Genomic DNA, 13,259 nt, shown 5'->3' on the forward strand with positions numbered 1-13,259 from the left:
CTTACTACCCAACTAAACCGCATAACACAAACAGCTGAACTTATATGACCACAAATGAAGATCTTTTTGATGAAATCTGAGAGCTTTCTGTCCCTCCGTTGACAGCTACGCAACTACTGACGCTTCAAAAAGTTTACCAGGAGATCATAAAACAAATCCATATGAATTCAGCGGTTTAGTCCAAATTTTCTGAAGACTCGATCGCTTTATATGATAAACAGATTGAATTTAGGCTTTTATTCACATTTAAACTTTAATCAGTGAACATAAACAGAAGCTCAACAGAACCTGCTTGACACGCAAGAACAAACCTCATTGGTCCTTGCAGAAGCTCAAACGTGATGCGTAACACGAGAATGAAGCTCATTGGTTCTCGCACGTCAAATGAACATGCTTGAGCTTCTGTTTACCACTGATGTGTGAGTTGATGAATGTCTCAAATGCCTAAATTCAATCTGCTGATCATATAAAGCGATTAAGTCTCTTCAGAAAATTTGAACTAAACCGCTCAAATCATATGAATTAGTTTTATGATCCCTTTATGAACTTTTTGAAGCATCAAAGAAAGCTCTCAGATTTCATCAAAAATATCTTTATTTGTATTCCGAAGATGAACGAAAGTCTTGCCTGTTTGGAATGACATGAGGATGAGGAATTAATGACAGAATATTCATTTTTGGGTGAACTATCCCTTTAATTGTCTTTTTTATACTATATTCACAATATATCACAACATATTGTATCTCATCGCTTAGATACATCCCAAATTTCACTTCATTGTAACTGTTCACACCAACAGTGAATTTGTTGTGAATATTCGCTGTGAAGAGGAAATGAATGTATTGATGTGGAATGAGTCAAAATTTGTTTGACTATAGGCTACAAAACGATTTTCTTTCAGAGAGTAGGACATCTGACATGTCCTAAAAAAAATACAGCAGTGCTTCAAAACTCATTTTCCTACTAAATCACCTGTCATAAACAATTCCATGGCAAAGGAAAGAAAATCTATGGTAAATGTAGCATTGTTAGTCACATGCAGTGCACCGTCAGGCCTGTGATGTTGATGTGTGACTGAGGTGGTGCTAGAGTTTTCCGAGCTGAATTAAATGGCTCACTAGGGAAGTTTTCCTGTGGTTTCACAGACTCATTTACCATCTCCAACTGGTCTCACTCGCACACTGAGATGGGCTGGTTTGAAACGGTGAATATACATATTTACATGGTTGAGGAAAAACAATAATGGCATTTGTACAGCTTGGCTGGGAGTTGGGAATGAAAAAGAGAAAATTACAGTCAGAGAGAATAAATAAAACATGTGAGTAAAAGACAGAATGAGAGCAATGAAAACCTAAAGGAGGTAGATGGAGTGGGAATAAAACTGAAGTTGGATAAGGCAATATTTTAACATTGATCCTCCATTTTAGCCTGTGTCCAGATGAACACTGTTTACTGCTTTTATCTTATGAGAATGGAGTTATCCTTGGGCGAAGGCATCTAAAACATTTATTGTCTGGAGTTGGGGTTCAATGCCATTGCAGTTCTTGGCTCTATTCATAAGGAAATGTTTGAATTAGTCACACAGATAGTTCAACCAAAAAAAAAAAAAAAAAAAAAAAAACTGACATTGCTCATGTCACTTCTGATACACATGTTGTTACAACTCCACACATTTTTCAGTTAAAGCTGCTATTTTTCATACAACAAAAGCATATAGTCACAAGCGACTGACAATTTCTTACATTTCACTTGCATTCCAGGGTTTAAAGAATTGAGAACTATGGCCAAGGTGAAGATCTTCTGCAAGTATACTTACATTTTAAACTTATCCTCTCAAGACTTGACTCAACAGAAAGAATAAAATAAATAAACCACCCTAAACTGTTTTTTTTTCTTCTTTTTTTGGTCTTAGTCTGTTGGCGGTTTTAAAGAGATTTTGTGCAGTTTCAAGCTATTTAGGTTGGGAGAAGAGTTAGCTGCACTGTTGAACACCAGCTTCACCCGTCTGGGTGAAGACTAACTTTTAGGCTGGTCAATTCTGACTTTATTTCTCGCAATTCCAAGTTCATAACTCAGAATTCTAAGGGGGAAAATAGAAATGTGAGATATAAGCTTGGAATTGCATGAAAAAGGTCAGAGTTGTGAGATACAAACTCACAATTAAAAAAGATAATTGCAACTTTTTATTTCACAATTCAGACTTTTTTTATCAGAATTGTTGAGATATAGAATTAGGAGATAACAAAATCACAATTCATTTTTTTTTTTTTTTTTTTTTAATGTATCGAGTTCAATTCTGTGACAGCTAAAAAATAATCAATTCTGTCTGAAAGTACAACATATTCCTGGTATCAACATCTTTGTTGATCCTGAAAAAACATTCCAATCAACCAATCAGATTTGAGAGACAAGTTTACAGTTTATGTCAAGTTTAAGCTTACAACCAGGGTTAGGTGCTTCTACATCAGTGTTATTCACCTATCATTTCCCTCTGATTTTAGGGATAATTTATGGGTAGGGTTAGGTTTAGTGATTTGGTTAGGACTACATTTTCAGACAGGAATGTTGTTCCAGGATCAATAAAATATGTTGACCCAGGATATGTTGAATATGTTGATTTTACAGTCTAACTCTGCAAAATCAGGACTTGATTGGGCAATAGTTTCTATTCATGCTTCTATAATCTCAGAGAACTGATGTACATATCATGCATGTAAATATTTAATATATTTAAGGAGTCCTATTATGCTTATGTGTGTAATGTTGCTGTTTGAGCAAAAAAAAAAAAAGATCTGCAAGATTACAAAGCAAAGTCCACTCCAAAGGAAGATATTTTATTTTACAGAATTCACTTTCCAAGAACTACAACAAACGTCTCGTTTGGACTACAAGGCATTTTTTCCAGGCTTTATGTAGTCACAATGTTACTCATTTAAATAATCCCTGCCCACGGAATACACAAAAAAGGGGACAGAGGCCTGGCTGAGCTGCATTAGGGAAGATAGTGTTGTTGCTATATGTCAAAGAGATGTTTTTTTCCACCCCTTTTCCAAAACTCGTCTATTTGACTTTCCTAAGGCTGACAAACTTAGAGTGGTTAAAACACTGTTCCTGAACATTACAACCCCAATGTGTATCTGTGCGCTGCACATTTACAGAGAATACCTTTCATAACCTAAGAGAGTACAATGCAGGCTACGCACAAAAGCTTCTCCTGGAATGGTCCCACTTTGTCGGGACAATCTGTTGTTTTAGAATCACAACTTGTAAGAATGTCTTTTTATTTGTAGTTGCGTTTTCTATTAACAGTCCCAATTTTTTGTCGTTTTATGTTGTTGCTACGATGTAAACAAAGGGCTTTGCCTCCGCTCCCCTGCTAGCCAACATTAGTGTTGATATTACTGTAGCTATTGTAAGGTCTCGCTTTTGTAAGACTGTTCACTGCCCCTTAGGAAAATTAACCATGGTTTTGGAATCGATTACTGTATCACCTTAGTTTTCCGACAAGTATCATGATTAGATGGCGGATAACATTGTATCTAAAATGTTATTGTATTTAAAAGAAAAAAAAAAAAGAAAAAAAAAACATACCACTCTGAAACGACCTGTGAAATCTTCGTGTTTGTTAACACTCTTAAGTCTTGAATCAGGTTTGAATTGGTTTTAAATTTACGCCATTCTTAATATATATACCTGAGCAGATGAAACTCGCAGTTATGGAGGGGTGTGACATTTCCCAAACACGCTATGTGGTGCCAATTACAGTGCTATAATAATATTTAGGTGATATAATAATGTAAAATATGTGAAACATGTGAATCATCCTTGTCCTTTTTTGAACAATCAAGCTTGGAAGCATATTACACCCTAAAAACAAAACCATGACTTTGTAAAAGGGCATAATAGGACCTCTTTAACATCATTTTATATAATCTATGATATATTCACTGTGCTAGCTGCACTTAATTTACTCTGACTTAAAACATGTGCGATTGTGGCATATGAAAGTCTCACAAAAACTGTGAGCTATATAGCCTGGTTTCCATTACAGAATTGTGCAAATCTTTAGTGATATTTTCTAAATGTTGATAAATAAAAAACGATTGCGAAAGGACGGCGTTTCCATTAACCTATGTTATGTAACTAAAACGTAATTTCTTTCCTCTCGTGCGATAAGTCATTCCAAAAATCATGGCTACCGATGTTGGTAGGTTCACATATATCACAGCCACCGCACTAGCCATTATTTTTAATTGAAGGAGACGTGGGCATGCTATCCAAGCATTAATGGCAATCACCTTATACTTGGGAGTGGCCACGTATGAGGTGTTTCTGGGAGGATACAGCACGCGATTTTACAGAGGAACTGTGGATTCAGAATTTACAGATGAACAGATCAACCTTTTTTGAGTTGTGCAATATGGGCCTATTGTAGTGCCTGTTGTCTCGTCTTCTGTCCAAACATACCACGCTCTCTTTAAAGAATGATCATGTGAATTTTACGTACACCAGGTGACCTTTAAATGCAAAAAACTGTTTTCTCAGGTTGTCAGTTGTCCTGGGCCTTTCATTTTTTAATGGAACTGTGTGTCTAGTGCCATGCCAGATGCCATTCTTTGTCCTGCATTACTCTCTGCATCACTGCGGGCCAACCTACCCGAGCCGATGGGACACCAGCTGTGACCCACACCACAGATCTGGGGCAGAGAGGAACCAGTTTAGAAGCATAAAAATCTGGTTTTAGCTTTTTAAGTTACAAATCAACAATAATAATAATAATAAACAATGGAATATTCTGAATAATACTTAAAATATAATTACCATTGGCCCAAGACACTGTAATAAGGATAAAATAAAAAATGTAATAAACAAAAAAGTTTCATTGTACTGTTTTTTTTTTATGTTTCTCAGTTTGATGAAAGGCATGATCAGCCTCTTTATCTTTTCCCCCACCTCGTCCCAACAGGAATCACTTCAAACAACAGATGGGTTTTTGGGCTTTTCCACAAATACACTCTCTGTGTCCGTGTCCATCTGGATACACTTGAGTGCTCACAGTCAATAAACTACTATTTCAAGCTGTGAGCTACAGAGAATCTCCAAACTTCTGTGCTTTAGTTGACAAGCAGTGGCAAAAGAAGCAGGTGGACCAAGGAACAAGGATTTTCACTTTGTTGTTTGGTATCAAAATGAATGTGACTTGAAAAGCAGAGAATTGTCATGTTGATTTGACTCTTTGTATTAATTTATTCCATTAGGGATTTAACATTTGAAAGAACAGTGGTCACACTTTAGCCACTTTAACTTTGGCCTCAATAAACTCCTAATTAATGCTTAGTTAGTAAGGTAATTGTTCAATTTAGGTATTAGGATTAAGGGATGTAGAATATAGTCATGCAGAATAAGGCATTAATATGTGCTTTACAAGTACTAATAAACTGCCAATATTCTAGTAATATGCATGCTAATACAAAATTAGTTAATAGTGAGAACTGGACCCTAAACTAAAGTATTATATTGTTCAGTCTATACAATTCACCATCACGATTCACGGTTTTCTTTTTATAAAATCTAAATAAGCTTTACAGATCTTTATTTGAAAGTGTTTAAACAATGTTTTTTATGCTTATTCAATGAACCATTAACAATTTTTGGACATGCACCTGTGGAACAGTCCTCAAGACACTAACGGTTTACAGGTGGAAGTGGAACACGATGAAGGTCACAGTTCCAGGAGTGGACATTAAAGAGACCTTTCTACTGACTAACTGAAAAACAACAGTGGCCTCATTTATAAAATGTTGCATAGAAACCGCCCTACATTTGATCTTACGACCATATCTCAAATGTGCGTATGTGTGATTCAGAAAACGAACGTTCGCTCAAAAAAGTGTGTATGCCTCTCTTCCAGATGTGAAATTTCTCCTCAAACGATCTTGAAATTGTGCGCAGCTGAATGGTTTCAGATCTCCGCCTGGTAAACCTAATTAATGTCATTAAAGGGGTATAATGCCATTTGCACAAGATGTAAAATAAGTCTTTGATGTCCCCAGAGTGTGTATGTGAAGTTTTAGCTCAAAATACCCAACAGATATTTTTATATAGCATGTTAAATTTGTCAATTTTTGAGGGTGAGCAAAAACGTGAGCATTTTTGTGTCTGTCCCTTTAAATGCAAATGAGCTGCTGCTCCCGGCACAGAGGGCGGAGCTTCAACAGCTCGTTCTTAGCAGCTTCTATTACCTCACACACACATGCACTGAACATTTCAAAAACTTTTAGCCTTTTATGTTCAAACCGGATTCAGACAAAGATGGAGAGACTCAAGAAGAAGTGACAACATGTAGACAACATTTCTGAATGGTTAGTTGATGAATTTATGTAGCTTATGTGTAGTTATCTTCTAGTCATTGATTAGCATATCTTGATCATCTATAAATCGTGCTCTGGGGGCGGGGTTTATGTGATGTCACTAACCCAGGAGGAAGCTCGTGTAGTCCCTACCAGCCGTTTGTTGTAGTTCTTAAAAAGCAATTTCATTTAAAGAAAATATCTCCCATTGCTTTGAGCTTTGAGCATGGTAACTTTGCAGATGTTGTTTATGCTCAAACAGCAACATTACACACTAACTAAAGTTAGAAAAGTGAAATCATAATCAACCACCCCTTTAACATCTAAAAGAGCACCAGTCAACTTCCAAATCATTTAAATGAGAATTCTTAGCAAGATTTGCTTAGATATCCAAATACCTGTAGTACACCGACTCTTCGCCACAAGGAAAAGTGTATACGTCTGCCTCTGCCTAGACCCTGACGTGGCGCTAAGCACTTTAACTCGTCAAAGATCGTTTTAATAAATATGAATGTTGGCATCAATTTTGGCGGATGCACATTCCAAGTTCAAATCTGTGCGTACGCAAGTTTTATAAATGAGGCCCTGGAGAAAGAGCCCAGGGTCCGGAATCACCAGCGTGAACATGCCATACTCCTGCTTCAGGAGGCTTGAGGACTGCATGAGGCCTGAGAGAGAGACAGGGAGGACAGCTGATCGTCCCTCCAGATGTGTCTTGGTGGAAGAGTGGAGTAACATCTCACAGCAAGAACTGACAAATCTGCTGCCGTCCATGAAGATGAGATGCTCTGTTCAGGGACTCATTATTCCATTTCAGTTCGTCAAATGGCTGGGAAATTTGTTCAGTTTATGTCTCTTTTATAGCAAAAATATGCCAGCAGATTACAGTCGGACAAATATAAACTCACCCCACGTACGCATCCATTTATCTTTTTTTCTCTCAGAAGAAATTCAAGGGACAAGTCAAAAAAAGTTTGCCTTGGAGACATGTAGAAGTGTGTTACAGTGAGATAGAAAGGCAAAAAAGAAAGAGAGGGAGTGTGTGTGTGTGTGTGTGTGGCTCATGTATTTATAGTATCAGTAAATGGGGCCTGTCAGCATCCCCTCTAGACTTTGATTGAGATGATCAAACATATTTTGATGATGAACTTCTAATAAACAAGATTCAGTAGCCTTTAATCAAAGCATATTTCACGGCTCCTTGTTTGCAGTGTGTGTGTGTGTGTGTGTGTGCTGTATGCTTCTGAAAGACCACATCTGTATTATTCCTCACTCTGCTTGAAAATCCACTGAAATCTGCAGTAGCTGTGTAAAGGAACATATTAAGTGATTTCTAACTAGTTCAAGCTGGCTATTAATTTGTCCAAGGACAGGGCGTAAACAATAGACATAGAGGGGTTCAAGACCTTCCGGCTGGTAAAACAAAATAAAATGATATATTAGCCTGTAATGCCTGTAAAGGCTGATGGCAATTCTGTATGATAAAGTAGTTTTGTTTCCATGAATTTTGTTTGCAAACAGCATGGCTATAAAACACATGTGGTACGTTTGTAAATTATTCAAAATCATTTCATGTGTTTGTTTTTATGATTATGTTTGTTCTCTCTCTCTCTCTCTCTCTCTCTCTCTCTCTCTCTCTCTCTCTCTCTCTCTCTCTCTCTCTCTCTCTCTCAAACACTAACGGAGTTTATGTTAAACTGCCATCTAGCGGTCAAAGGCGACATGGCAGTACAAATCGTTTGAAAACTATTCTGAGAGCGGGGTGAGATGTCACACTTTACTCCAGGCAATATTTTTCAGGGTCGTTTTATTTTTGAAAGTCAGTTTAGGTATAGACACATGCCTCAAATGTATATTGTAATAATATATTATAAACGAATATTTGCCTTTATTGCCCAGAAAAAAAATACAGTGCATGGAACACGCATGCAATGCATTAATTGGTGGTAAATTGCTGATTAGTGATACAAATACCTCTTTTGATATGCAATTTAAGTAAAATAAATGATATGTAATAATAAGATAAATTAAAAATGAATATATTACCCGATAAAACTAAACAAATAGCCCACAATTCATTTTTAATTAAATTTAGTCCTGAATTGATTTTTATAGACCTCTTACTTTTCTGCCTTTATTATTATTATTTTTTTGTATTTATTTGTTTTACTTTATTTATATTTGTTTTAATAAAAAAAAAAAATATCTAAGTGGTTACATGCAGCAGACACACATTCTCTGTTCTTATGTTATTACTGATTGTATACTTGTCTTTAATAATTCCTTGAGAACTTTTTGGTATATGGAGAATTGTGAAATTTCACTAATATCTAACATTTTAGCATCATAAAATCCTTATTTACAATAAAACTATCTATATGCATTAACGAACAATGAGTAATATTTGTTACACTATTTATTCATATTTAACGTTAGTTAATACAAATTAATCGTCCATTGTTAGTTCGTGGCTCATGTCCATTAAATAATATTAACATACAATTTTTGATTTTAATAATGTATTAGTAAATGTTTAAATTAACATTAACTAAGATTATTAAATGTTTGGAAGTATTTTTCATCCTTAGTCCATGTAAACTAAGTATCAACTAATGTTAACAAACCGTATTGTAAAGTGTTCCCATATGTGTATTATTAAGTTATCGCAGAGACAGTAGCTGATGTCATTTTCTCTCCTTGTGTTTTTCTGCAAAAAGCAGGTTAGTTCCAGCCCTGGCACCACATCCTCGAAGAAATTATGAATCATACAACATAAATCATAGTACATAAAATGCCATTCATATTTTTATAATCATTGCCCACAATTTTATTGCATTTGACAAATAAGTAAATTTCCAAACATTTTTTTTCCTTCAAATATTTATTGTTCGTTTTACATTTATCACAAGGGACAGTCAAACATGACTAAAATATGTTAATATATATATAGATGTTGATGTGTAAAGACATAGACGCATTTTATTAAGACACAGTGGAAAAGCAAAATACATTTTTGTAAGACCCTATTTTAAAACACAAAATCCCAGTTATACAGTACTTGATAGATATATGCACAACATTGCAGAATTATTTTCCACCATGTTAATACCCTTATGTATTTCATAAAATGAAGTATGTTTTAAATATATTTTAAATACATTATATAAGAATCACACATAAAATAATGTCTGTGAATGCAGACACATTACAAATCCATTGCAATACCGTTCTCTCTGTCCTTAAAGGGATAGTTCACATCAACATGATTATTTACTCATTCCAAACCTGTTTGCATTTCTTCTGTGGAACACACACACACAAATACATTTTGAAAAATAGATTTTAGTGTTTTTTTTTGTCAATTTTCATCACTGTACAATAAAAGTCAATGAGATCCAAACCAACACCGTATGAACAAAAAAGTTGAAATATTGAAATAAGTTAAATTAAATTATGAATCAATCTGCCCTGTAATCATAATTTGTGTGAAAATGAATAAAAGCTGTGATCTGTATGTATAGTTTTTGTAGTGTTGCAATAATGTTGGAATTAGTATTATGTGGGGTAAACTATCCCTTTAAGCCAGACGTTTTTCACTACTTGCCCTATTACATACTATGTGTATTGTAAATAAAACAATGTCTATAATTTAAAAACTAAATGGTTTGAAACTGTATGCAAATGATGAACACCCAGTACTATATAGCTCCATATCTAAGATAAAAAGAATCTGTAGCCTCTAAGGCACTCTCAAATGGAAAGAAGGCAAAGGTCTCACATGTAAATGGTAAACCGTTTGAATGACCACACATGGGAAAAGAAAGAGAAATTTAGTAAAGGTTTTGTGTGCATGTCAAATATCTTCATCCAGATGTGCTCACCTCATCTGTAAGAAATGGACAGAAAGCTTTAGTTGATGAAGCGTGATAAAAACGAATGACAAGCCTGTTAACTAGTTTCCTTTGATGACTAACGTACACAATAACTTTTTCAGAAATGACCCTTTTGGTACCAGACAAGACAAGACTTTCTGTTTTGAATATTAGACAAAACTGTTTTAGATACCAAACAAAAGAGACAGGATCTGGTAAAGAGAATGGTTTCAATATTCCTGCCGTGGAGATTCGATCCAACATTCTCTATACACCAGCAGTCCGATGACTGTTTAAAAAAAAAGGGAAAAGTTCCTAAGTAAACCTTAGGTGTCCAACATCTGTCTGTTTCTAATGAATTTCAGAGTAACAAAGTTGTGTTTGTGTGTTACTACTAGCGTCTGCCCTGGATCTCAGTAGTATTGAAACTATTAGTTGCTACATCATTAGTTGCTTAATCAATATTTTTCCTTCTAAATATCAAATGAGTTGAATGACTTCTCTAGGCTTATGAGATTTTACTTTGTTATAAAAGTTACCAGTGTGATTACTGAAATGATCTTTTCATGTGTTCTTTAATGTCTGTATTTGATATGAATGCAGTAACAGTGCTTGCTCATTTAGCCCGGCTTCCAGAAATGAAATATGGACTTGTTTTGTTGAGAAAGGTCTTCAACATACACATACATCTGTTTTTCTAGAGTACCCTGACAACTATAGCCATTGAAGTCTACAGTTTAAGGGACCATTTCTTTGTTAAAGCCTTATTTCCAGTTAGACTAGAGAGTAGCTCTCCTTATGAGAAAGAACGCATTATCTTGATGTTTTGAGACGACTCTCCTGTTTATAGTTAGAGCCTGGCCAAACCCAACCTTGGAAAAGCTGTGTGTCGGTGTGTGTGTTAGTCTTCTTGGTTGCAGGTTAAGGAACCACTGGCATTATTGGAGATTGACTGAGTTGTTGTTCTGGACATGCTGGCGGCCGGCAACCCAAATCTGCGAACTGGAAGGTCACGACGTGCCTGACTTCAGGGTCTGAGTGTCAGCCGCATTATCGATGGAGATATGCTTCTGTCTATCTGTATATGTGTGGAAAATTACTGTTTATCTATTTCTTAGCCAATCAGAAGCATTCAACCTGAAGCAAGGACGTAGCTTAGACCTTGGTGTAGGATATAACTGCTGTGTGTGTGTGTGTGTGTGTGTTTGGTGAAGGGTATAACTGCTGTGTGTGTGTGTGTGTGTGTGTGTGTGTGTGAGTGGTGAAGGGTATAACTGCTGTGATCTTTGTAACTGTAAGCAGGGCGGCCTACGAACTCCTGTGTGAGTCTTGAAGCTGAACTTCTGCCTGATGAAACTGCAAACTATCTTCAGTGAAACTTTTCTTCAATTTATTGTAATTCTGACTCCGGGTCTTCATTCATCATATCTGGTTCTGGGTCTTAGACTGTAAATCCCCTTACATTACTAACTATTAATAAGCAGTAATTAGGAGTTTATTGAGGCAAAAGTCGTAGTTAATGGTGAGAATAGGCCTATATCACGAAAAAATTGTAGACCGGAAGTACGTCTTTTAGTAGGGATACGGCTCTTCCGGTTAGCTCTTTACAATGGCGGAGTCCGATAGATACCGCTGGACCAAATCTCTCCGCAACCTGCCTGAAGTCACATATGACGATGTGGTTCGGATGGTAAATGAAAACTCTCAAGTGGAAAAGCGTGAAAGCTGAGGTATGGCTGTCTACGTCCTAACGCAAAGCAACCCGGTACACTACAACAGCAGCGGCGGGCCGTTCGCCAGTAAGGTAAACGTTTCTATGGTAACAGCGAGTTGGACCAATCAGCAGACGTTGCTGCTACGCTTAGGATTGTGGGTAGTGTAGTTTTCATAAGATCGCAGATAAAACATGTTTTTCTTAAAACAAGGTTGATTTCATACGAACTTATAGCTTCTACAGGAGCAAAAACCTTCGTTTCACAAACTCATAGCTCGTGGTCAGTCTACCTCGGATGGTTTAGACATTATGGCTGATAATCTAAATCCTTATTGAGAAATACTGTTGACCGGAAGTTCTGAATCCCTACTCCGCGTTCCGGAAGCAGGAAGTGTGACATAGGCCTATTGGACCCTAATCCAAAGTGTGACCAAAAATGACTATTCGTATTCACTTACATCTATAAAAGACTCCTTGCAACATATGAAAACCCCTCAAAGTCAATAACCTAAACAGATGAAACTGTGTGTAACATTTACAAAAAGAGTGTTACCGTGCTTTTGGGTGGGATGTTGGGTTTTTGTGCAAGAACTGGTTTCTTCATTAGAGTGGGTTTTGAGGGTTTGGGGGATGGCGGGCCAGCGGTCACGTTTGGAGAGGCGACCAGGCCGTTGTCCTGAGCCAGTTCCTCTAGAGGGACGCCAGCTATCACATAGTGCTTCTTCCTTAGCTCACCCAAACGCAGGCGCTCATTTTCCAACATGGTCTCAAGCTCTAGAACCTTCACCTGGGAGAGGAAATAAAAGGCAAGGTTATATTATATGCATCATATCGAGTTTACCCACAGAAGTACTGCTTGAATTTCAGAAACTTATCACTAGCATTCATTAATACACTAAACTACTGAGGTCTTGTAAATTCAAGCGCTTTTCCATCCCTTTAAAACATTGACAGCTGGTGAAAATTGCCTTTAATTCAAACACCCTTTCTCTCTATTTGAGTTTGAGCCTTTCATTTGCATTCAATTTGTTTCAAAATGCTGATTGCTAGGACAATATTTATTAACCAGCGCCAGGCATAGCATTGCAGATCAGTGGAGCACATTACAATAAACCGCACAAGACTGCTAAACTGACACTGAATACCTGAAGCAGCTGGAGGTCAGCTTAGTGGTGTATACTGAATCACATCAGGGAATCGACCCTATGACCATGGCATTTTATGACTTCATGTTTCGAAATTACGTCAACACATCAAGGAAATCTGCGCTCATCTAGCCACTTTACGGACTTTAATGCCAATCATTATCATTACGTTGGCTTG

At 36.6% G+C, this 13,259-nt stretch overlaps 1 protein-coding gene across 1 annotated transcript in view; it reads right to left on the minus strand.

The window, feature by feature from the left end:
- Nucleotides 1-9,220: 9,220 nt before the first annotated feature.
- hip1rb (huntingtin interacting protein 1 related b) overlaps nt 9,221-13,259 on the minus strand; it is a 39,376-nt gene continuing 35,337 nt past the window's right edge. The window contains exons 31-32 of the mRNA XM_081365643.1: nt 12,490-12,723; nt 9,221-10,236 (exon numbers count right to left, since the gene is read on the minus strand). Of these exons, the coding sequence (XP_081221769.1) occupies nt 10,228-10,236; nt 12,490-12,723 (243 nt within the window). The 3' untranslated portion in view covers nt 9,221-10,227. The remainder of the gene's footprint in view (nt 10,237-12,489; nt 12,724-13,259) is intronic.

The sequence above is a fragment of the Scardinius erythrophthalmus genome (genome assembly GCF_964197995.2).
Source record: "Scardinius erythrophthalmus genome assembly, chromosome: 5".
Lineage (NCBI taxonomy): Eukaryota > Metazoa > Chordata > Actinopteri > Cypriniformes > Leuciscidae > Scardinius > Scardinius erythrophthalmus.